At 44.2% G+C, this 26,728-nt stretch overlaps 1 protein-coding gene across 4 annotated transcripts in view; it reads left to right on the forward strand.

The window, feature by feature from the left end:
• Positions 1-26,728, forward strand: part of kbtbd2 (kelch repeat and BTB (POZ) domain containing 2) — a 63,021-nt gene that overhangs the window by 12,512 nt on the left and 23,781 nt on the right. For all 4 annotated transcript variants that reach the window (XM_078216971.1, XM_078216968.1, XM_078216969.1 and 1 more), the window contains exon 2: positions 21,031-21,515. Coding sequence is in view for 3 of the 4 variants with exons in the window: in XM_078216968.1 (XP_078073094.1) it covers positions 21,346-21,515 (170 nt within the window). In the remaining variant the exon portion in view is untranslated. The remainder of the gene's footprint in view (positions 1-21,030; positions 21,516-26,728) is intronic.

Genomic DNA, 26,728 nt, shown 5'->3' on the forward strand with positions numbered 1-26,728 from the left:
CACTACCATCTAGAAGGACAAGACCAGCAATTCCTAGGAACACCACCACCACCTGGCGATTTCCCTCCAAAGCACTTACCATTCTGACTTGGAAATATTTTGCTGTTTCTTCACTGTCACGGGGTCAAAATCCTGGAGCTCCCTCCCTCATAGCATGATGGGTGTACCTACACTTCAGGGACTGCAGTGGTTCATAAAGGCAGCTCACCACTACCTTCTGAAGGGCAACTAGGGATGGGTAATATATGCAGGTCTAGCCAGTGATGCCCACTCACATCCTGTAAAAAAACAAGTATGAAGAGTTACATTTCTGATGGAAAGAATGGAGAGAGGCATATGAAATAAAGGGTGCACTTCTAAAGGAGGTGCAGGAGCAGAAGAATCTGGGGTATGTCTACACAAGTTATTGAAGGTGGTTGGGCACTTGAGAAAATGGTTAATAAAACATACAGGTTCGGGGGGTTTAAACTAATTTGTCAGGGGAATGGGAAAACGAGCTGTAGTCCAGAAGCCAGTGTTGAGTGTTGTGAGGTACTGAGGAGGGAATCAAAGTCGCAGGAGTGTACCGGCAGACAGGAAGGTGGGTTGAAGTGTGTCTACTTTAATGCAAGGAGCATCCAGAATAAAGTAGGTGAACTTGGAGCGTGGATTGGTACTTGGGACTACAATGTTGTGGCCATTACGGAGACATGGTTAGAACAGGGACAGGAATGGTTGCTGGAAGTTCCGAGGTATAGATGTTTCAGTAAGAGTGGGGAAGGTGGTAAAAGAGGTGGAGGAGTAGCATTGTTAATCAAGGATAGTTTAACGGCTGCAGAAAGGCAGTTCGAGGGGGATCTGCCTACTGAGGTAATATGGGCTGAAGTTAGAAGGAGTATTCTATAGGCCCCCAAATAGTAATAGAGATGTGGAGGAAGAAATTGCAAAGCAGATTATGGATAGGTGTGGAGGTCACAGAGTAGTTTTCATGGGTGACTTTAACTTTCCAAATATTGATTGGAACCTTTATACGTCGAATAGTTCGGATGGGGCAGTTTCTGTACAGTGTGTGCAGGAAGTTTTCCTGATACAATATGTGGATAGGCCAACAAGAGCTGGGGCCACATTGGACTTGGTACTGGGTAATGAACCGAGCCAAGTGTTAGATTTGTTTGTGGGAGAGCACTTTGGGGATAGTGACCACAATTCGGTGTCTTTCATTATTACAATGGAGAGGGATAGGGCCATATGGCAGGGCAAGGTTTATAATTGGGGGAGGGGTAATTATGATGCGATTAGGCAAGAATTAGGGAGCATAAGATGGGAACAGAAACTGTCAGGAAAAGGCACAAATGAAAAGTGGAGCTTGTTCAAGGAACAAATACTGCGTGTCCTTGATAGGTATGTCCCTGTCAGGCAGGGAGGAAATGGCCGAGTGAGGGAACCATGGTTCACAAAAAAGGTTGAATATCTTGTAAAGAGGAAAAAGGAAGCGTATGTAAGGATGACAAAACAAGGTTCAGTTGGGTCACTTGAGGGTTACAAGGTAGCAAGGAATGAGCTAAAAAAAGGGCTTAGGAAAGCTAGGAGGGGGCATGAGAAGTCCTTGGTGGGTCGGATCAAGGAAAGCCCCAAGGCTTTTTACTCTTATGTGAGAAATAAAAGAATGACCAGGGTGAGGTTAGGGCCGGTCAAGGATAGTAGTGGGAACTTGAGCATGGAGTCGGAAGAGATAGGAGAGGCGATGAATGAATACTTTTCTTCAGTGTTCACCAAGGAGAGGGGCCATGTTTTTTGAGGATGAGAGTGGGATATAGGCTGCAGGAGGTAGATGTTCTGAGGGAAGATGTATTAGCAATTTTGAAAAACCAGAGGGTCGATAAGTCCCCTGGGCCAGATGGGATATATCCTAGGATTCTTTGGGAGGCAAGGGATGAGATTGCAGAGCCTTTGGCTTTGATCTTTGGGTCCTCACTGTCCATGGGGATAGTGCCAGTCTGGCGCATGTTGTTCCTCTGTTCAAGAAAGGAAATAGGAATGACCTTGGTAATTATAGGCCGGTTAGTCTTTCTTTGGTGGTTGGTAAGTTAATGGAAAAGGTCCTGAGGGATAGGATTTATGACCATTTGGAAAGCAGCAGCTTAACCTGGGATAGTCAACGCGGATTCGTGAAGGGTAAGTCTTTCCTCACAAAGTTGATTGATTTCTTTGAGGGGGTAACTAAGTGTGTAGATGAAGATAGAGCAGTTGATGTCGTATACATGGATTTTAGTAAGGCGTTTGATAAGGTTCCCCATGGTAGGCTCATGAAGAATGTAAGGAGGTGTGGGATAGAGGGAAATTTGGCCGATTAGATAAGTAACTGGCTATCTCATAGAACAGTAAGAAGTCTCACAACACCAGGTTAAAGTCCATACTTTAACCTGGTGTTGTGAGACTTCTTACTGTGCTTACCCCAGTCCAACGCCGGCATCTCCACATCATATCTCATAGAAGACAGAAGGTGGTTGTGGATGGAAAATTTTCAGACTGGAGACCAGTTACCAGCGGTGTACCACAGGGATCAGTGTTGGGTCCTCTGCTATTTGTGATTTTTATCAATGACTTGGAAGAGGGGGCTGAAGGGTGGGTCAGTAAATTTGCTGATGACACCAAGATTGGTGGAGTAGTGGATGAGGTGGAGGGCTGTTGTAGGATGCAGAGCTGGGCCGAAAAATGGCAGATGGAGTTTAACCCTGATGAGTGCGAGGTGATTCATTTTGGTAGGACAAATTTGAATGCCGATTACAGGGTCAACAGCAGGGTTCTGAGGAATGTGGAGGAACAGAGAGATCTTGGGGTTCATATGTGTGGCTGAGGGACTGGTGCAGGGGGCAGAGATTCAGGTTCTTGGACCATTGGGACCTCTTTAGGGGCAGGTGTGACCTGTACACAAAAAACGGGTGGCACTTGAATCCCAGGGGGACCAATAACCTGGCGGGAAGGTTGACTAAGGCTACTGGGGAGAGTTTAAACTAGATAGGTTGGGAGGAGGGGATCGAGACGAGGAGACTGGGAGTGAGGAAGTTAGCTCGCAAACAGAGAAGGGTTATAGACGGTGCAAGAGGGAGGATGGACGGGGGATAGAGAAGGGGAGAGCTCAGACCAAAGGATTGAGATGTGTTTACTTTAATGCCAGGAGTATAGTGAATAAAGGGGATGTGCTCAGAGCGTGGATCGATGCCTGGAAGTGTGATGTGGTGGCCATTACGGAGACTTGGATGTCTCAGGGACAGGACTGGATACTCCAGGTGCCGGGATCAGATGTTTCAGGAAGGACAGGGAGGGAGGCAAGAGAGGGGGTGGAGTGGCACTGCTGATCAGGGATAGTGTCACAGCTGTAGAGAAGGTGTATGCTGTGGAGGGATTGTCTACAGAGTCTCTGTGGGTGGAAGTTCGGAGTGGGAAGGGGTCGATCGCTTTGCTGGGAGTTTTCTATAGGCCGCCCAATAGTAACAGGGAGGTGGAGGAGCAGATAAGGAAACAGATCCTGGAGAGATGCAGTAAAAGCAGAGTTGTTGTGATGGGAGACTTTAATTTCCCAAACATAGATTGGAATATCCCTAGGGTAAGGGGATAGGATGGGGAGGAGTTCGTTAGGTGTGTTCAGGAGGGTTTCCTGACACAGCATGTGGACAAGCCTACAAGAGGAGAGGCTGTACTTGATCTGATATTGACCAATGAACCTGGACAGGTGTCATCTCTCAGTGGGAGAGCATCTTGGGGATATCGATCATAACTCTATCTCCTTTATGCTTGCATTGGAAAAAGAGAGGATCAGGCAAGCTAGGAATGCGTTTATATGGAGTAAGGGGAAATATGAAGACATAAGGCAGCAAATTAGAGGAGTGACTTGGAAGGAGGTATTCTGGGGAAATGTACTGGAGAGGTGGCAGTTTTTCAAGGAATGTCTGTCTAGAGTTCTACAGGACAACATTCCGAGCAGACAGGGAGGAGTTGGTCGGTTAAAGGAACCGTGGTGCACGAAAGCTGTGCGGGACCTAGTCGAGAAGAAAAGGAAAGCGTACAAAAGGTTCAGAGAGCTTGGCAAAGATGGGGATCTAGATGAGTATATGGCTTGTAGGAAGGGACTAAAGAAGGAAATTAGGAGAGCCAGAAGGGGTCACGAGAAGGCCTTGGCAGGTAGGATTAAGGAAAACCTTAAGGCGTTCTATAAATATGTGAAGAGTAAAAGGATGAGACGTGAAGGAATAGGGCCTATAAAAGGTGAAGGCGGAAAAATCTGTACGGAACCAGTAGAAATGGCAGAGGTGCTTAATGAGTATTTTGCCTCAGTTTTCACAGAGGAGAAGGACCTGGGTGGATGTACTGCGGGCTTGCGGTGGACTGAAATGATTGAGTATGTGGAATTTAACAAAGAGGTTGTGCTGGAATCTTTGAATGGCATCAAGATAGATAAGTCGCCGGGTCCGGATGGGATGTACCCTAGGTTACTGTGGGAGGCGAGGGAAGAGATTGCAGAGCCACTGGCGATGATCTTTGCGTTGTCGATGGAGACGGGGGAGGTGCCGGAGGATTGCGGATGTGGTTCCTATTTTCAAGAAGGGGAATAGGGACAGCCCAGGAAATTACCGACTGGTGAGTCTAACCTCAGTGGTTGGTAAGCTGATGGAGAAGATCCTGAGGGACAGGATTTATGAGCATTTAGAGGTTTAGTATGCTCAAGAATGCTCAGCACGGCTTTGTCAAGGGCAGATCGTGCCCATAAGAACAGGATATGGCGCTCGACTCATTGATCAACAGTTCCAACGCGCCACAGCGAAAAACCGCACCGACCTCCTCAGAAGACAAACACGGGACACAGTGGACAGAGGATCCTTCGTTGTCCAGTACTTCCCCGGAGCGGAGAAGCTACGGCATCTCCTCCGGAGCCTTCAACATGTCATTGATGAAGACGAACATCTCGCCAAGGCCAACCCCACACCCCCACTTCTTGCCTTCAAACAACCGCACAACCTCAAACAGACCATTGTCCGCAGCAAACTACCCAGCCTTCAGGAGAACAGTGACCATGACACCACACAACCCTGCCACAGCAACCTCTGCAAGACGTGCCGGATCATCGACACAGATGCCATCATCTCACGTGAGAACACCATCCACCAGGTACACGGTACATACTCTTGCAACTCGGCCAACGTTGTCTACCTGATACGCTGCAAGAAAGGATGTCCCGAGGCATGGTACATTGGGGAAACTATGCAGACGCTGTGACAACGGATGAATGAACACCACTCGACAGTCACCAGGCAAGACTGTTCTCTTCCTGTTGGGGAGCACTTCAGCGGTCACGGGCATTCGGCCTCTGATATTCGGGTAAGCGTTCTCCAAGGTGGCCTTCGCGACACACGACGGAGCAGAAACTGGAGATCGGTCACCAGTGGTGTGCCCCAGGAATCTGTTCTGGGACCCTTGCTGTTTGTCATTTTCATAAATGACCTGGATGAGGAAGTGGAGGGATGGGTTGGTAAGTTTGCCGACGACACGAAGGTTGGTGGGGTTGTGGATAGTCTGGAGGGATGTCAGAAGTTACAAAGGGACGTAGATAGGATGCAAGACTGGGCAGACAAGTGGCAGATGGACTTCAACCCAGATAAATGCGTAGTGGTCCATTTTGGCAGGTCAATTGGGATGAAGGAGTACAATATAAAGGGAAAGACTCTTAGTACTGTAGAGGATCAGAAGGACCGTGGGGTCCGGGCCCATAGGACTCTAAAATCGGCCCCGCAGGTGGAGGAGGTGGTTAAGAAGGCATATGGTGTGCTGGCCTTTATCAATCGAGGGATTGAGTTTAAGAGTCCGGGGATAATGATGCAGCTATATAAGACCCTCGTCAGACCCCACTTGGAGTACTGTGCTCAGTTCTGGTCGCCTCATTACAGGAAGGATGTGGAAAAGATTGAAAGGGTGCAGAGGAGATTTACAAGGATGTTGCCTGGATTGAGTGGCATCCCTTATGAGGATAGGCTGAGGGAGCTCGGTCTTTTCTCCTTGGAGAGACGTAGGATGAGAGGAGACCTAATAGAGGTATATAAGATGTTGAGAGGCATAGATCGGGTGGACTCTCAGAGGCTTTTTCCCAGGGTGGAAATGTCTGCTACGAGAGGACACAGGTTTAAGGTGCTGGGGGGTAAGTACTTTGGAAATGTTAGGGGGAAGTTTTTCACACACAGGGTGGTGGGTGAGTGGAATCGGCTGCCGTCAGTGGTGGTGGAGGCAAACTCAATATGGTGTTTTAAGAGACTCTTGGATGAGTACATGGGATTTAATAGGATGGAGGGTTATAGGTAGGCCTAAAAGGTAGGGATATGTTCGGCACAACTTGTGGGGTCGAAGGGCCTGTTTTGTGCTGTAGTTTTTCTATGTTTCTATATCCACAGATCTCTGAAGGTTGCCACTCAAGTGGATAGAGCTGTGAAGAAGGCCTATAGTGTGTTAGCGTTTATTAACAGGGGGTTTGAGTTTAAGAGCCGTGGGGTGATGCTGCAACTGTACAGGACCTTGGTGAGACCGCATTTGGATTATTGTGAGCAGTTCTGGTCACCTCAGTCTAAGAAGGATGTGGAAGCATTGGAGAGAGTGCAGAGGAGATTTACCAGGATGCTGCCTGGTTTGGAGGGTAGGTCTTGTGAGGAAAGGGTGAGGGAGTTAGGGCTTTTCTCTTTAGAGTGGAGGAGGATGAGAGACGACTTAATAGAGGTTTATAAGATGATGAGGGGATAGAGAGAGTGGACGTTCAGAGAGTATTTCCTCGGGTGGATGTAGCTGTTACTAGGGGGCATAACTAAAAGGTTCATGGTGGGAGATATAGGAGGGATGTCCGAGGTAGGTTCTTTACGCAGAGAGTGGTTGGCGTGTGGAATGGACTGCCTGCTGTGATAGTGGAGTCAGACACTTTAGGAACTTTCAAGCGGTTATTCGATAGGCACATGGAGCACACCAGAATGATAGGGAGTGGGATAGCTTGATCTTGGTTTCGGACAAAGCTTGGCACAACATCGAGGGCCGAAGGCCTGTACTGTTCTATGTTCCAGGCTTTATAAAAAAAGACAGAGTAAAAACTAGGAAATTATAATAAACTTGTAAAACAGTGATTCAGCCTCATTTGACCGAGTGTGGCATCAAGGAGCCCTAGCAAAACTGGAATCAATGGGTATTGGGGAAAACACTCCGCTGGTTGGAGTTATGCCTGATACATAGGAAGGTGGTTAGAAACATAGAAAAACTACAGCACAAACAGGCCCTTCAGCCCCACAAGTTGTGCCGAACACATCCCTACCTTCTAGACCTACCTATAACCCTCCATCCTATTAAGTTCCATGTACTCATCCAGGAGTCTCTTAAAATACCCTATTGAGTTCACCTCCACCACCCCTGACGGCAGCCGATTCCATTCGCCCACCACCCTCTGTGTGAAAAACTTAACCCTAACATCTCCCCTGTACCTACCCCCCAGCACCTTAAACCTGTGTCCTCTCGTCGCAGACATTACCACCCTGGGAAAAAGCCTCTGAGAGTCCACCCGATCTATGCCTCCCAACATCTTATACACCTCTATTAGATCTCCTCTCATCCTTCGTTTCTCCAAGGAGAAAAGACCGAGCTCCCTCAGCCTATCCTCATAAGGCATGCCACTCAATCCAGGCAACATCCTTGTAAATCTCCTCTGCACCCTTTCAATCTTTTCCACATCCTTCCTATAGTGAGGCGACCAGAACTGAGCACAGTACTCCAAGTGGGGTCTGACGAGGGTCTTATATAGCTGCATCATTATCCCCGACTCCTAAACTTAATCCCTCGATTGATAAAGGCCAGCACACCATACGCCTTCTTAAACACCACCTCCACCTGCGGGGCCGATTTAAGAGTCCTATGGAGCCGGACCCCAAGGTCCTTCTGATCCTCTACAGTACTAAGAGTCTTTCCCTTTATATTGTACTCCTTCATCCCATTTGTCCTACCAAAATGGACCACGACGCATCTATCTGGGTTGAAGTCCATCTGCCACTTGTCCGCCCAGTCTTGCATCCTATCTATGTCCCTCTGTAATTTCTGACATCCTTCCAGACTACCCACAACCCCACCAACCTTCATGTCGTCGGCAAACCTACCAACCCATCCCTCCGCTTCCTCATCCAGGTCATTTATGAAAATGACAAACAGCAAGAGTCCCAGAACAGATCCCTGGGGCACACCACTGGTGACCGACGTCCATTTAGAAACAGACCCATCTATACCCACTCTCTGCCTCCTTTGGGCAAGCCAGTTCTGGATCCACCGGGCAGCAGCCCCTTAGATCCCATGCCCTCTCACTTTTTCTAGAAGCTTTGCATTGGGGACCTTATCGAACGCATTGCTAAAATCCATATAAACCACATCTACCGCCTTCCCTTCGTCAATGTATTTAGTCACATTTTCGAAGAACTCCACCAGGCTTGTAAGGCACGGTCTGCCCTTGACAAAGCCATGCTGAGTATTCTTGAGCATACTAAACTTCTCTAAATGCTCATATATCCTGTCCCTCAGGATCTTCTCAATCAGTTTACCAACCACTGAGGTTAGACTCACCGGTCGGTAATTTCCTGGGCTATCCCTATTCCCCCTTCTTGAAAATAGGAACCACATCCACAATCCTCCAATCCTCGGGCACCTCTCCCGTCTCCATCGACGACGCAAAGATCATCGCCAGAGGCTCTGCAATCTCCTCCCTCACCTCCCACAGTAACCTGGGGTACATCCCATCCGGACCCGGCGACTTATCTATCTTGATGCCATTCAAAGATTCCAGCACAACCTTTTTCTTAAAGTCCACATACTCAATCCTTTCAGTCCACTGCACGCCCGCAGTACATCCACCCAGGTTGGTTGTGGAGGGTCAGTCATCTCAGCTCCAGGACATCTCTGCAGGAGTCTCTCAGGGTAGTGTTTTAGGCCCAACAATCTTCAGCTGCTTCATCAATGATCTTCCCTCCGTCATAAATTCAGAAGTGGGGATGTTTGCTGATGATTGCACAATGTTCAGCACCATTCATGACTCCTCATACTGTTGCAGTCCATGTTCAAATGCAACAAGATCTGGACAATATCCAGGCCTGGGCTGACAAGTGCCCAGTAACATTCACGCCACACAAATGCCAGGCAATGTTTATCACCAGTAAGAGACATTCCAACCACTACCCCTTGACATTCAATGGTGTAATCATCAATGAATCCCCTACTGTCAACACTCTTGGGGTTACCATTGACCAGAAACTCAACTGGATTCGCCACGTTAACACAGTGGCTACAAGAGCAGGTCAGAAGCTAGGAATACTGTGGTGAGTAACTCACCTCCTGACTCCCCAAAGCCTACCCAGCATCTACAAGGCACGAGTCACGAGTGTGATTGAATACTCCCCACTTGCTTGGATGGGTGCAGTTCCAGCAACACTGAAGAAGCTTGACACCATCCAGGACAAAGCAGCCCGTTTGATTGGCACCACATCTACAAACATTCAATCCCTCCACCATCGACGCTCAGTAGCAGCAGTGTGTAACATCTACAAGATGCACTGCAGCAATTCACAAAAGATGCTTAGACAGCACGTTCCAAACCCACGACCACTTCCATCTAGAAGGACAAGGGCAGCAGATAAATGGGAACACCACCACCTGCAAGTTCCCCTCCAAGCCACTCCCATCCTGATTTGAAATATATCGCCGTTCCTTTGCAGTCGCTGGGTCAAAATCCTAGAATTCCTCCCCTAATGGCATTGTGGGTCAACCCACAGAACATGGACTGCAACGATTCAAGAAGGTAGCTCACCACCACCACCACCTCAAGGGCAACTAGGGATGGGTAATAAATGCTGGCCAGCCAGCAATGCCCATGTCACATGAATGAATAAAACAAAACTGAATTATTGTCTATCGTTCAGGACACCAAACTTTAGGAAGGATCTGAAGGAATTGGAGAGTGTGCAGAGAAAATTTGAGAATTGTTTCAGGGGCTTCAGTTACATGGCTAGATTGGAGTAGCTGGTGCTGTTCCTTTTACAGAAGAGGAGGTCGAGAGGAGATTTGAGAGGCGCTCAACATCATGAGGAGGGAAACTAGAAGTATCAAAACCACAGCATGCTACTTTAAGGTGATTGGCAAAATAACTAAAGACAACATGGAAGTAAAGTTTTTACACTGAGTGATTAGTATCTGGAAACGAGTGCAATCTGCCCTTAAACAATTTGTGCACATATACGCCAGATTCATCTGCTGCACCCCTGTTAGAAATACATCAAGTTAATGGAGGGCAGAATGTAGGATAGCAGCCAGGAGTGAATTGGAACAGATGAGTAAAAACATAGAACATAGAACAGTACAGCACAGAACAGGCCCTTCGGCCCACGATGTTGTGCCGAGCTTTATCTGAAACCAAGATCAAGCTATCCCACTCCCTATCATCCTGGTGTGCTCCATGTGCCTATCCAATAACCGCTTAAATGTTCCTAAAGTGTCTGACTCCACTATCACTGCAGGCAGTCCATTCCACACCCCAACCACTCTCTGCGTAAAGAACCTACCTCTGATATCCTTCCTATATCTCCCACCACGAACCCTATAGTTATGCCCCCTTGTAATAGCTCCATCCACCCGAGGAAATAGTCTTTGAACATTCACTCTATCTATCCCCATCATCATTTTATAAACCTCTATTAAGTCTCCCCTCATCCTCCTCCCCTCCAGAGAGAACAGCCCTAGCTCCCTCAACCTTTCCTCATAAGACCTACCCTCCAAACCAGGCAGCATCCTGGTAAATCTCCTCTGCACTCTTTCCAGCGCTTCCACATCCTTCTTATAGTGAGGTGACCAGAACTGCACACAATATTCCAAATGTGGTCTCACCAAGGTCCTGTACAGTTGCAGCATAACCCCGCGGCTCTTAAACTCCAACTCCCTGTTAATAAAAGCTAACACACTATGGGCCTTCTTCACAGCTCTTTCCACTTGAGTGGCAACCTTTAGAGATCTGTGGATATGGACCCCAAGATCTCTCTGTTCCTCCACAGTCTTCAGAACCCTACCTTTGACCCTGTAATCCACATTTAAATTAGTCCTACCAAAATGAATCACCTCACATTTATCAGGGTTAAACTCTATTTGCCATTTTTCAGCCCAGCTTTGCATCCTATCTATGTCTCTTTGCAGCCTACAACAGCCCTCCACCTCATCCACTACTCCACCAATCTTGGTGTCATCAGCAAATTTACTGATCCACCCTTCAGCCCCCTCCTATAAGTCATTAATAAAAATCACAAAGAGCAGAGGACCAAGCACTGATCCCTGTGGCACTCCGCTAGCAACCTGCCTCCAATCCGAAAATTTTCCATCCACCACCACCCTCTGTCTTCGATCAGACAGCCAGTTACCTATCCAATCGGCCAACTTTCCCTCTATCCCACACCTCCTCACTTTCATCATAAGCCGACCATGGGGGACCTTATCAAACGCCTTACTAAAATCCATGTATATGACATCAACTGCCCTACCTTCATCAACACACTTAGTTACCTCCTCAAAAAATTCTATCAAATTTGTGAGGCACGACTTGCCCTTCACGAATCCGTGCCGACTATCCCGGATTAATCCGCATCTTTCTAAATGGTCGTAAATCCCATCCCTAAGGACCTTTTCCATCAATTTACCAACCACCGAAGTAAGACTAACCGGTCTATAATTACCAGGGTCATTTCTATTCCCTTTCTTAAACAGAGGAACAACATTCGCCATTCTCCAGTCCTCTGGCACCATCTCCGTGGACAGCGAGGACCCAAAGATCAAAGCCAAAGACTCTGCAATCTCATCCCTCGCCTCCCAAAGAATCCTAGGATATATTTCATCAGGCCCAGGGGACTTATCGACCTTCACTTTATTCAAAACTGCCAGGACATCCTCCCTCCGAACATCTATTTCCTCCAGCCTATTAGCCTGTAACACCTTCTCTTCCTCAAAAACAAAGGCCTGAATGAGAATTTCAGCAGCAGATGAGCTGAGATACGGTCAAAGTCAGATGAGGATACAGAGGTGGAATGGATGACTTTTAGCAATACTGTGGATTTTTGGTTGGAAGCAAATATGACACCAAGGTTGTGAACATTCTGATTTAGTCAAGATCAGCCATGATTATATTGAATGCTGGAGCAGGCCTATTGGGCCAAATGGTCTATTCCTGATCCTTTTTCTTGCATTCCTTTGAATGGAGTGTGGACTGAAAATACAAGTCTTACCAATAGAATTAAATTTCTGCTTATTCAACAATGGAGGTTTGACAAGAAACCTGATAACTTAGTAAGAATCACAGGGTCTTTGACCGTGGAATGACATGGCAATTTTCCAGTTCAATGGGATATTTCCAAGACAAGACAATCTTGGAAAACTGACTAAAATGTCAATAATCTCCTTGTATGCTTTTAATACTCTTGAGGTAGAAACCACTGGATCCTGGAAATGTGCCAATTTTTTATTATCTCCATGTAATTCATATTGAATCTAATTAGTTTCTACCATGATTTATTTTTAGTTTTCCTTTTATCCTTGGTACTTTATGCTCATCATCTAAAGAAGTCTACTCTTCCTGATTTTTTTATCATCGCACCTGAATGTTTAATTAAGGGACCTCCAGTACTCTTAGCTTTAAAGAAAAATAGAAGCTGGTGTCAGCCATTCAGTCCTTCAAGCCGGCTCCACCATTCAGTGTGATCACAACTGACCTACCTCAATGCCATATTCCCATGCTCTTGCCTAACTCCTTGATGCCTTTAGAGTTTGAGTCGAGAAATCTTATCCATTTCCTTAAGTATATTCAGTGACTTGGTCTCCACAGTCTTCTGGGGTAGAGAACTCCACAGGTTCAGCATCCTCCGAGCGAAAAAGATTCTACTCAACCCAGCCCTAAATGACCTATCCCGTTTCTTGAGAGTGTGACCCTTATTCTAGACCTACCAGAGGAAACAACATCCCTGCATCCAGTCTGTCCAGCCCTGCCAGAATTTCGTACATTTCAATGAGATTTCTCATTCTTCTAAATTCCAGTGAATACAGGCCCAGATGACCTAATTTCATGTGACAATCCTGCCATCTCAGTAATCAATCTGGCAAACCATTGCTGCACTCTCTCTGGCAAGTTTATCCTTTCTTAGATATGATGTGGAGATGCCAGCTTTGGGATTGGGGTTGTCCACTCACCTGATGAAGGAGCAGCGCTCTGAAAGTTCGTGATTCTAAGAAAACCTGTTGGACTTTAACCTGGTGTGAGATTTCTCACTGTGCCTTTCTTAGGTAAGGAGACCTAAACTATGCACAATACCCAGGTGTGGTCTCACCAAGGCCCTGTACAACTGTAGTAAAACATCCTTGTTCCTGTATTCAAGTCCTCTTGCAATGAAGGCCAACATACCATTTGCCTTCCTAACAGCTTGCTGCACCTACATGTGACTTTTAGTGACTGGTGTACAAGGGCACCCAGACTCCTTTGTACATAAACATTTCTCAATTATCACTATTTAAATAATCCTCTGCCATTCTGTCTCTGTCTGAAGTGGATAACTTCATATTTATCCATATTATATAGCATCTGCCATGTATTAGCCCACTCACTCAACTTGCCCAAATCATCTTGAAGCCTCATCATCCTCCTCACCCTTTACATTCCCACCAAATTTCATGTCATCGGCAAACCTGGAAATATAACTTCTGGTTCACTGATGCAAATCATTGATGTATATTGTGAATATCTGGGGCTGAACATCAATCCCTTCATGAAACCACTAGTCACCATCTGCACTTTGAAAAAGACTCATTTATTTCTACTCTGTTTCCTGTCAGCCGTGGATCTTCAGGTAAGCGTTCTCCAAGGCGGCCTTCACGACACACGACAGCGCAGAGTCACTGAACAGAAACTGATAGCCAAGTTCCGCACACATGAGGACGGTCTAAACCGGGATGTTGGATTTATGTCACATTATCAGTAACCCCCACAGCTTGCCTCCTGGACTTGCACAATTTCACAAGCTGTACTGTCTGGAGACAATACACATCTCTTTAACCTGTGTTGAATGCTCCCTCCACCCACATTGTCTGTACATTTAAGACCTGGCTGGCTGTAGAGATTTGCATTCTAATCAGTATTCTGTAATTTGATTTCTGTGTCTGTGCCCTGTTTGAGAACAGAGACCACTCCATCTGACGAAGGAGCATTGCTCCGAAAGCTTATGGTATTTGCTACCAAATAAACCTGTTGGACTTTAACCTGGTGTTGTGAGACTTCTTACTGTGCTTACCCCAGTCCAACGCCGGCATCTCCACATCCTGTCAGGTAACCAGTTCTCTTCCATGTGGTTTAATTTTGCTAACTTCTTTTCTTATGTAGGACTTTGTCAAACTCCAAATTTGTGAAAATTCAAATACACCACCTCCACTTGTTCACCCTATTCTACTACTTATGTCGAATAAAACTGATGGGTTTGGCAAACCTGATTTCTCGTTCATAAATCCATGTTGACTTTGTCTCATTCTGTTATTTTCTGAGCTTCCTGTTATCATATCCTATGCACTCTAGCATTTGCTCTTTACTGGTTTTAGGCTAATCAGACTAATTTCTTGTTTTCTCCCTCTAACAAATAGTGTGGTTACATTTGCCACTCTTCCAATCTGCTGGGACTGTTCTAGAATCTACAGAATTTTGGAAGGTGACAACCAATGTGTCCAATATTTCCATGGCCACCTCCATTAGTACTATTTTTTAGTAACGCTAATTTCTTTAAATTCTTCATCTTCACTAGATTCTTGGCCCCCTCGCATTTTGCCTTCCTCTGTGAAGACAGAACTAGTGATTTTTAATTGCTTTGCCATTTCCTTGTTCTCGATTATACATTGTCTCATCCTGGACTGTAAGGGTTTGTCTTCACTAGTTTTTTTTTACATGTAGAAGTTTTTACGGTCTGCTTTATGTTCCCTGCAAGTTTACTCTCACTCTTAATGTATTTGTAAAAACCCCGAGTGCTTTCCTTGATATTCCACAGTCTTTTTCTTGTTTGTGTAACTCTAAATGTTTACTTCATAATTTTTGCTGTTCATTCCCAGTTCATGGGACCTACTGTTCTTTACCTTTGTAAAAGCCATTTTGGTTTTATACTATCTCACTTTCTTTGTTGATTGTGGCTATTTAATTGCATGTAGCGCTCTTGCCCTTTGTCAGTACGTACAAGTCTTGTAACATTTTTTGAACACCACTTGCAAACAGCATTTTTAAACACCACCTACTGTTCATCTGTAGTTTTATTTGTTAATGGTAAAGCCCAGTCTGTTTTTGGTCAATTCCTGCCTCAGTTTTGCCAAAGTATAAAACTTGGTTCTTGACTCCTCCTTCTCACTGTCAAACCTAATATTGAATTCAGTTATGTTACGATCACTTTTAGCTCAATGTCCTCTTACTGTTATGTTATTGACTAATTCAGGCTCATTGCTCATCATTAAATCTGAAATGGATTGTTTTCATGTTGTCCTTGACTACATTCAAAAACCTGCTGCCTTTTATAACTTGAGCTGTTTACTAATTTATGTGAAAATGAGTCTCTTTCATTATTATTCCTTTGCAACAAGTTTCTCTGATGTACATGTTTATGTATCCCATCAATTCTTCAATGCTGTTTGATAGTCTATAACAACTTCAACAAAAGGTTTGCATCCTTTTACTCAGCATCATAAAACCCACTCAACTTTACTGATACCTTATTTTTAATTTGTTCAGTAAGCACCAAAATTGTGATCATCTCTCTTAATAGTTTTATAGAATTGATAATTCCTTATCACTAGTAAAAAGCTTTTGTCTTTTAAAACTAGTCTTCAAAGATGCTAATTTAAAGTGTGCGCACTTACAGCATTTTCTAACTTGTCATCCTTGGATAATGATTGGTACTTTCACCTCTCTAGCTACTCAAAATCCCTTTCAATATGTGAAACACTACATCTTGTCTTCTGCATGACTTCCACTGAGGGAATAAAAATTATTTTTCTTTAATGTCTTTGTAATTTCTTGCAAGTTTAATCAAATCATCGCCTCTTTCTTCCCTTGCCTTCATGCTTCCTACTTCATCTGTCATAATTCATAGAACATAGAACATTACAGCGCAGAACAGGCCCTTCGGCCCACGATGTTGCACCGACCAGTTAAAAAAAAACTGTGACCCTCCAACCTAAACCAATTTCTTTTCGTCCATGAACCTATCTACGGATCTCTTAAACGCCCCCAAACTAGGCGCATTTACTACTGATGCTGGCAGGGCATTCCAATCCCTCACCACCCTCTGGGTAAAGAACCTACCCCTGACATCGGTTCTATAACTACCCCCCCTCAATTTAAAGCCATGCCCCCTCGTGCTGGATTTCTCCATCAGAGGAAAAAGGCTATCACTATCCACCCTATCTAAACCTCTAATCATCTTATATGTTTCAATAAGATCCCCTCTTAGCCGCCGCCTTTCCAGCGAAAACAATCCCAAATCCCTCAGCCTCTCCTCATAGGATCTCCCCTCCATACCAGGCAACATCCTGGTAAACCTCCTCTGCACCCTCTCCAAAGCCTCCACATCCTTCCTGTAATGTGGGGACCAGAACTGCACACAGTACTCCAAGTGCGGCCGCACCAGAGTTGTGTACAGTTGCAACATAACGCTACGACTCCTAAATTCAATCCCCCTACCAATAAACGCCAAGACACCATATGCCTTCTTAACAACCTTATCTACTTGATTCCCAACTTTCAGGGATCTATGCACACATACACCTAGATCCCTCTGCTCCTCCACACTATTCAAAGTCCTCCCGTTAGCCCTATACTCAACACATCTGTTATTCCTACCAAAGTGAATTACCTCACACTTCTCCGCATTAAACTCCATCCGCCACCTCTCGGCCCAACTTTGCAACCTGTCTAAGTCTTCCTGCAAACTACGACACCCTTCCTCACTGTCTACCACACCACCGACTTTGGTGTCATCAGCAAATTTGCTAATCCACCCAACTATACCCTCATCCAGATCATTAATAAATATTACAAACAGCAGTGGCCCCAAAACAGATCCCTGAGGTACACCACTTGTAACCGCACTCCATGATGAATATTTACTATCAACCACCACCCTCTGTTTCCTATCCGCTAGCCAATTCCTGATCCAATTTCCTAGATCACCCCCAATCCCATACATCTGCATTTTCTGCAGAAGCCTACCATGGTGAACCTTATCAAACGCCTTACTAAAATCCATATATACCACGTCCACTGCCTTGCCCCCATCCACCTCCTTGGTCACTTTCTCAAAAAACTCAATAAGGTTAGTAAGGCACGACCTACCTGCCACAAAACCATGCTGACTATCACCTATCAATTCATTACTCTCCAAATAACTATAAATCCTATCCCTTATAATTTTTTCCAACATCTTGCCGACAACAGAAGTGAGACTCACCGGTCTATAATTCCCGGGGAAGTCTCTGTTCCCCTTCTTAAACAATGGGACAACATTCGCTAACCTCCAATCTTCTGGTACTATACCAGAGGCCAACGACGACCTGAAGATCAGAGCCAGAGGCTCTGCAATCACTTCTCTGGCATTGTCATTTACCTATGGTCTCAAATTTCCTTCATTACTATAATTATTATAGAGGAATTGGGCTTTAATGTCAAGCACATTTATACACAATTCTATTGAATACTAATGACTTGAGAAATGCTTCTGTTGCCCTCTTGCATAGGAAATGAGCTGAGATTGAAAACTCTGGAATAGTAGGTGTGGCATACGACTTTGAGGGATGCAGAACTTATTGCTTGATCATCAGTGTTGATCTTGCAAACTAAGAATCATCACGAGTGATCGCCCCCTCTCTTAATCCTTCGTTAATTCTAGTTCTTATTTTAACTTGTGTCTCACCAACCTAGAATGGCTATGCTACTAAATTCCTATCTTTCAGCAGTGACGAAGGGGGTCAAATCAATTTACTCCATTGTTGTTGATGTTGAGCTTCCCTGGCTGTTTCAGTCACCTTTATCCTTTTGTGTCAAGTCACTCTTGATTATCCACCCAGTGCTTCCTCAGCTTTTTGTTCCATGTACCTTTGTATGGGCCATGAATGATACTCGTCTCTTCTCCATTCTGGAAGTGTGCCCACTATTGTGGTCACTTTGCTTGGATTTTCTTACTTGCCCAAGGGATATCCTCAATCTTGATTCTTTGTCCCCTGGATGATCCCAGTTTTCGTCTCGACCAACTTGGCACTACTGTTAGTATTTCTGCTCACATATCTATTCATGTTCCAGCACTCAGATCATATAATAATATAGAAATAACTATTACTTCATACCTCTTATCTTCAAATTGCAATAATATCTTGAGCCTTTCCACAACCTACTTAAAATTGTTTTAAAATCAATAGAATTAAGACCGATCCCAGTGAATGGATCTTCCATTGGCAATGACTCCTTCACGGACCCACATTTTGCAGATTATGTTGCCCAATTGGCAAAAATATTTGTGGAGATAGCATGTGCTTAGGCTTCCGCATCATCTTTTAGACAATGATCCAGCTAATCAGTGGCTTTCTCTCATGGCTCAAATTGCCAATGAAGCTGAAATATTTGGGATCACTGATGCGTGTAGAAGTAGTTCTGAAATACAATGCAGATTTGTAATAGTAAACCTGGACAACAATGTGTCATGTCATCATTTGGTTGCAACAAAACTTCCATGTGTATAATATTTACATTACATCCATTCTCCTGAATGCATCAGAACTGAGGTGAATAGTGTTGATATATTTAAGGGGAAACTAAAAAGGCAAAAGGAAAAGAAGAATAAACAGGCTCAGATGAAGAGGAATAGGAAAAGGCTGATGTGGAACATAAATGCTGGCATAGACTGTCATATTTCAAATATGCACTCATTTTCAAACACAGGAAAAATTGGCAGTGGGCGAGTGGTATCTTCATATCTGTTGTTTTTGGCGTTGTGGTTTCATCACAAATCGTCTGGTCAGACAGGTGATCACCAATGTGTGTCTCAATTCTACAATATTTCACTGTTTGGGCATGTGACTAGGCTTGATTGGTTCCTTGATCCTCCTAGGGCAGATGATATATAATAATGTCCAATTGGCAAAAAGAATGGCAATGCAGGGGAGGTGTAGTGGTAATAATGTAGAGACCTGGGTTTGAATTCCACCACATCAGAAGGTGAAATTTGAATTCAATAAAAGTCTGGACTTAAAAATCTAACAACCATGAAATTGTTGTCATAAAAACCCAGCTAGTTCATTAAATGCCCTTTCATCCTTATCTGGTCTGGCCTATGTGTGACTGCAGATCCACAGCAATGTGGTTGATTCTTGTATGCGGCACGGTGGCACAGTAGTTAGCACTGCTGCCCCTCAGTGCCAGGGTCACGGATTCAATTCCGTCCTTGGGTGACTGTCTGTGTGGAGTTTGCAGATTCTCCCTGTGTGTGCATGGGTTTCCTCCTCCAGCTTCCTTCCACTGTCCAAAGATGTGCAGGTTAGGTGGATTGACCATGCTAAATTTCCCCTTAGTGTCAGGGGACGAGCTAGGGTAAATGCATGGAGTAATGGGGATAGAGCCTGGGTGGGATTGTGGTTGGTGCAGACTCGGTGGGCTGAATGGCCGCCTCCTGCACAGTGAGATCACATCTAGAGTAGTGTGTGCAGTTTTGGCCTAAGTATTGAAAAATTAATTGTGTTTGAAGCGGTTCAGAGAAGGTTCACTTGACTCACCCCTGGGATGAAGAGCTTATCTTATGAAGAAAGATTAAACAAGTTGATTGGGCCCAGACCCATTGGAGTTCAGAAGAATGAGAGGTGACCTTGTTGAAACATAGATGATCCTGCACGGACCAAATAGTGTGGATACCGGAGGGATGTTTTCTGTTGTGGGAGTCTAAAACGAGGGGACACAATTTAGAAATGAGGTATTTTAAGACAGGTGAGTTTTTTTTCTCAGAGGGTGCCTGTGGAATTCTTTTCCCTGGAGAATAGTGGAAGCTGGGTCATTGCGTGTATTCAAGGCTGAGTTAGATAGATTTTTGATTGACAAGGGTGACTATCTGTGTGGAGTTTGCACATTCTCCCTGTGTCTGCGTGGGTTTCCTCCGGGTGCTCCGGTTTCCTCCCACGGTCCAAAGATGTGCAGGTTAGGTGGATTGACCATGCTAAATTTCCCCTTAGTGTCAGGGGGATTAGCTAGGGTAAATGCATGGAGTTATGGGGATAGGGCCTGGGTGGGATTGTGGTCGGTGCAGGTTTGTTGGGAGTTTGACAGGAAAGTGGAGTTGAGACCACAACCAGATCAGCCACGTCCTTTTAGAACGATGGAGTAGGCTTGAAGGGCCGGATGGCCTACTCCCAAGTCCTGTGCTCCTAAAAAAAAAAAACTTTTTGTCAGTCCATACTATATTTCCCACGTTTCCAGATCTTGTATTCTTGGAAGTTTGTTCATGTAAAATATGAATAATTTTATTGTATTTATAAAAATTGTCGCTATGATCATGGAGATGTAGAAATTTATATGTGATGGTAATGCTGTTTGAAAATTTCAATATCTTAAGATATTCCTGTCTTGGCTCAATGGTCGCATGGATTCCAAGTTTCCTATATATAATTTGCATAATGTATCAACTTTTGATTTATTTGAAGATTAGCTGACAAATGTTTCACTCTGGGAAGCCAGTTAGTGAAGGATAATAGTCAATCTTTACTCTGTTATACTTCAGAATTAAATGTTATAAGCATTCACCTGCTGACTCAATCACACCATGTTTTTACAAATGTCTCTTTATATGTGCTGAGGGGAAACCCTAAATAATGCCCACTATCTGTACATAAACAATATCCAATCAAAGATATGTACTGAACTCTGTAATTCAGTCTCTAATCTTTTGTTTCTTTTTTTTCTAGGCACTGATACATCATTAGTGTGCCCACAAAATCTATGCTACCTCAAAGTTAGTCATGTACTGTGACACAATTTGTCTCAACGGAAAATGCTGCAACTTGGCACAAAATTCATTTGGAGTACAACATTTGATATGATTGTATGAAATAATCCAGGGCTTTTTCAAAGTGGAATATTCTGCTGCCAGAAGTCTATTAGGATTGTTTTACAACTTTCAACAGTAGTATATAAATCAGTGCATATTACTTTAACAGAAATAAATTTTCATCAGAGCTTTCATCAAACTGGGTGAAACTTTTCATTGATGGAATGCAATCATGTCCAATAAGGAAGAGAAGCAGATCAATACTGAATATGCTGTATCTTTGTTGGAGCAGCTTAAATGTTTCTATGACCAGCAGCTGTTGACTGACATAGTTTTAATCGCAGAGAGCACTGAATTCCCGTGCCACAAGATGGTTCTTGCTACATGTAGCTCCTATTTCAGGTAAATAGTAATCTATGTATTTTCTTATCAACTGTTTTCTAAAATTAAATAAAATCATTAATGGAGAGTTTTATCTGCTGTTAAGATAATTTTGAAATCTACAAGTTTTATTTTTAAATATCTTCTGCTCCTGCTTTAAAGGGCGGCATGGTGGCACAGTGGTTAGCACTGTTGCCTCACAGCGCCAGGGACCCGGGTTCAAGTCCGGCCTGGGTCACTGTCTGTGTGGAGTTTGCACGTTCTCCCCGAGTCCACGTGGGTTTCCTCCGGGTGCTCCTGTTTCCTCCCATGGTCCAAAAATCTGCGGGTTAAGTGGATTAGCCATGCTAAATTGCCCCTTAGTGTCAGGGGGGACTAGCTAGGGTAAATAGGATAGGGCCTGGGTGGGAATGTGGTTGGTGCAGACATGATGGGCCAAATGGCCTCCTGCACTGTAAGATTCTATGATTTTATGATTTACACAGTGATCTTTGGTTTCTGAATAACTTGAGACCTTTAAATACTCATCGGACAAAGATCCTGTATCAGTTTAAATTGCTATGAGCTGTCAATTGGTTTTATACAAAACATGAATAGAAAGGCTGCTTGATTTTAGGTTTTCAAACTTATATTGGACCTATGGTGGTGGTCCATGTATGCAAATCTTCGATTGCAGAAACCAGAATTAACATGGAGATAGATCTGTGTAAGCTTGAAGCACTGCAAGGATAGTCATCTTTTGAAAATAATAAAAATTGAAAATGACGCTTTAAAATATCTTGCTTGGCCATCATATTCAGGACTGAAGGAACTTCACTCCTTTGAACCTCAAACTCAAGTTGCTTTGGAAAACAAATGGACCATTTTATGTGTCTTCTATCTCCTCTTCCCCACAATCTCAGGAGCATGAGATCAAAATGCTATTCTCTTTGAGTTTGCTGTCATATGTAGCATATAAGTTTCTTCCCTTTGATTCTTTATAAAGCAGCATTCTGGAAGTTTCAAAAAACTTCTCTCTTGCTCTTCTGCAGCAGCTGTTAGCATACCAGGAAAAAATGGTTGCAAACATTTTGGGTACATAAAATTAGACTTCAATATATTAATATTGAAGATATTCAGATATTTAGAACAACATTTGCAAAGTTTATTTTGATGTGATCCTCTGGCTATGAAATCATTTTTGCATTTTATTTATATCTGCATAATTTATTTAAAGAAGTGAATATCAGTGTTGTCATTTGTGATAGACAATCCATGTGAAATGAATCTGTCTGTTTACTTTCAGCGTGCACAGTTTGCCATGTATCTATATATTCTGTAACGTGGCTATGCGATCTGACACCCTGAGATGCATATTCTGGCAACCCAATGGAAGTTAGGTTGTTCGGATTTGGAGGGTACAATTAACAAAGTTGAATTTTACTAGATTGCTTTGTCAGTTCGCTGCACTGAAAAGTTTCTTTTATCTTTTATGTGTTCTTTGCTTATCTTACCTTTATTCGGCAAAGGAACAAAATGTTATTTTGCCGAATCTACCATCGGCCACCAATGTACGATCAAGAAATACCTATTATACAGCAGGCAGTAAAGAAGGCAAATAGTGTACTGGTCTTCATAGCGAGACGATTTGAGTATAGGGATGTTTTATTGCAAATGTATAGGGTGTTGGTGAGGCTACACCAATGGACTATTGTGTGCAGTTTTGGTGTCCTTATCTGAGGAAGGTTGTCACTGCAAAAGAGGGGATACAGTGAAGGTTTACCAGGCTGATTCCTGAGATGGCAGGTCTGTCATATGAGGAGAGACTAAGTCAGTTAGGATTATATTCACTGGAGTTTAGAAGAGTGAGAGGGGATCTCAAACTTATAAAATTTTAACAGGGTTAGAGACAAGGTAGATTCAGAAAGAATGTTGCCGATGGTGGGGGGAGTCCAGAACTAGGGGTCATAGTTTGAGGATAAGGAGTAAACCTTTTAGAACAGAGGTTAGGAGAAATTTCTTCACCCAGAGAGTGGTGAATATGTGGAATTCACTCCCACTGAATGTAGTTGAGGCCAAACGTTTTCTGATTTTGGGCTAAAGGGATATGGGAGGAAGGGGTTTTGGGGGTGGGGGGGGGGGGGGGGGGGGGGGCGGTGGGTGGAAATCAGGATATTGAATTCGGTGATCAGCCATGAGCAAGATGAATGGCGGAGCAGGCTCGAATGGCCTACTCCTTCTAGTTTCTATGTTTCCATTGCACAAGAAGCATCACAGTTGGTACTGCACTCAAAGGGAAGCTTATTGAATGGTGTTTTTATGCTCTTGTGGTTAAAGCAATCCTAGTTTCTGGTTTTTTGACCTTGGCTTATTGTTAGAACTCTCACCATTTGAGTTAGATGGCTGTAGACTGGAGACTTATTTCAAGATCAAACACTTCAGTGTTGCACAGTCAGTGTTGTTCAGCTGAGATGTCAAACTGGCCCCATAGCTTGCCATAAAAGATCCTATGCACAATACAATATATATCACCAGGAGACCAACCCTGGTTCAATGTAAAGTACAGGAGGGCATGATAGGAGCAGCACCAGGCATACTTACAAATTTGAGGTGGCAACCTGGTGAAGCCACAACACAGGACTACTTGTGAGCCAAACAGCATAAGCAGCAAGCGATTCCACAACCAACAAATCAGACTTAAGCTCAGGAGTCCTGCCACATCCAGTCATGAACAGTGGTGGACAATTAAACAACTCACTGGAGGAGAAGGCTCTGCAGGTATCCCCATCGTCAATGATGGGGGAGCCCAGCACATCAGTGCAAAAGACAAAGCTGAAACATTTGCAACAATCTTCAGCCAGAAATGCTGAGTGGATGGCCGCCTCTGGAAATGCCAGCATCACAGATGCCAGTCTTCAGCCAATTACATTCATTCCAAGATGGCTGAAGGCACTGGAGACTGCAAAGGCTAGGGGCCCTGGCAATATTCCGGCAATAGTTCTGAAGATTTCTGCTCCAGAACTTACTGCACCCCTAGCCAAGCTGTTTAAACATAACTACAATACTAGCGTCTACCTGGCAACATGGAAAATTGTCCAGGTATGTCCTGTACTCCAAAAAAAACAGGGCAAAGCCAACCTGGCTAATTATCACCCTATCAGTCTACTGAAGATCATCAATAAAATTATGGAAGAGGTCATCAGCAGTGCAATCAGGCAGCACGCACTTAGCAATAACCTGCTCACTGCACAGTTTGGGTTCTGCCAGGATCATTCAGTTCCTGACCTCATTACAGCCTTGGCTCTCACATGGACCAAAGTGCTGAACTCCAGAGGTGAGAGTGATTGCCCTTGGCATCAAGATGTCATTTGGCCAAGTGTGGCATGAAGAAGCTCTAGCAAAACTGTGGAGTCAATGGGAATAGAGGGGGAAGCTCACTTAACTGGGATCATACCTAGCACGAGGTAAGATTGTTGTTGGTCAATTATCTCAGTTCCTGGATATTTCTGTAGGAGTTCTTCAGGCTATTGCTTGGCCCAACCATCTTGAGTTGCTTCATCGTAGGGTCAGAAGTGAGGATGTTCACTGATGATTGTACATTGTTCACTGCCATTCAAACTCCTGATACTGAAGCAGTTCATGTCCAAATGCAGCAAGACCTGGACAATGTGCAGGCTTGGGCTGACAAGTGACAAATAACATTCATGCCACAGAAGTACCAGACAATGATCATCTCCAGCAAGAAAGAATCTAACCATCACCTCTGAAACTGAATTGGACTAATCATAAATACTGTGCCTACAAGAGCAGGTCAGAGTCTAGGAATCCTGCGGCGAGTAACTCAGTGCCTGACTCCCCAAAGCCTGTTCACCATCTGAAAGGCACAATTCATTATTACGATGGAATCATCTTCGCTTTCATGGATGAGTGCAGCTCCATAAATAATCGAGCAGCTCGACATTATTCAGGTCAAAACTCGCTTGATTGGCGCTCCAACAAATGTTCACGCGCTGCACCGATGAACAATGGCAGCCGTGCGTGTACCATGTCGGAACTCGCCAAGGCTCTGAAGAGAGCACCTTTCAAACACAAGGCAACCACTATCTAGAGGGACAAGGGCAACAGAGACATGGGAACACCACCGCCTGGTTCCCATCCAAGCCACACGTCATTCTGACTTAGAAATATATCGCCTTTCCTTCATGATCACGAGGGCAAAGTTCTGAAACTCCCTCTCTAATAGGTAGATGGATTTTCACCACATGGGCTGCAGCGATTCAAGAAAGTAACTCACCGCCATAATTTCAAGGGCAATTAGGGATGGGAAAAAACACTCCTAGTCAGTGACACCCACATCGTACTATATAATAAAAAATGACTTTAAGCTGTCTTGCTATTGTGAAAGGTGCGATATGGATTCCCCAGTTAGTCTTACATCGGTGGTGGGCAAAATAATGGAATCAATCCTGAGAAATAGGATCAGCTGTTAAGTAGAAAGGCATGGACTAGTCAGGGATGGGCAGCATGGATTTGTTAAGGAAGGTCTTGCCTCACAAATCTGAGTTTTTTGAGGAAGTGACAAGAAGGGTTGATGAAGGTAGTCATGATGTGGAGATGCCGGCGTTGGACTGGGGTAAACACAGTAAGAAGTTTAACAACACCAGGTTAAAGTCCAACAGGTTTATTTGGTAGCAAAAGCCACACAAGCTTTCGGAGCTGCAAGCCCCTTCTTCAGGTGAGTCACCTGAAGAAGGGGCTTGCAGCTCCGAAAGCTTGTGTGGCTTTTGCTACCAAATAAACCTGTTGGACTTTAACCTGGTGTTGTTAAACTTCTTACTGATGAAGGTAGTGCAGTGGATGTTGTGTACATGGATTTTAGCAAAGCATTTGACAAGGTCCCACATGGCAGATTGGTCAAAATAAAAGCCCATGGGATACAAGATGATGTGGCAAACTGGATAAAAAGTTGGCGTGGCAACAGGAAACAAAGGATAATGGTTAATAGATGCCCTTGTGAATGGGAAGTTGTTTCAAGTGGTGTTCCACAGGGCTCAGTGTTGGGACCCTTACTGTTTGTGTTATATATTAACGATTTGGACGTGAATGTGAGGGGCATGATTGGGAAATTTGCAGGTGACACAGATTGGCCGAGTAATGGATAGTGTAGAGGATTGCTATAATCTCTCAAACGATATTGATAGTTTGGTGGAATAGGTGATAAAGTGGCAGATGGATTTTAACACACACAAATGTGA

The sequence above is a fragment of the Mustelus asterias genome, chromosome 7 (assembly GCF_964213995.1).
Source record: "Mustelus asterias chromosome 7, sMusAst1.hap1.1, whole genome shotgun sequence".
Classification (NCBI taxonomy): Eukaryota; Metazoa; Chordata; class Chondrichthyes; order Carcharhiniformes; family Triakidae; genus Mustelus; species Mustelus asterias.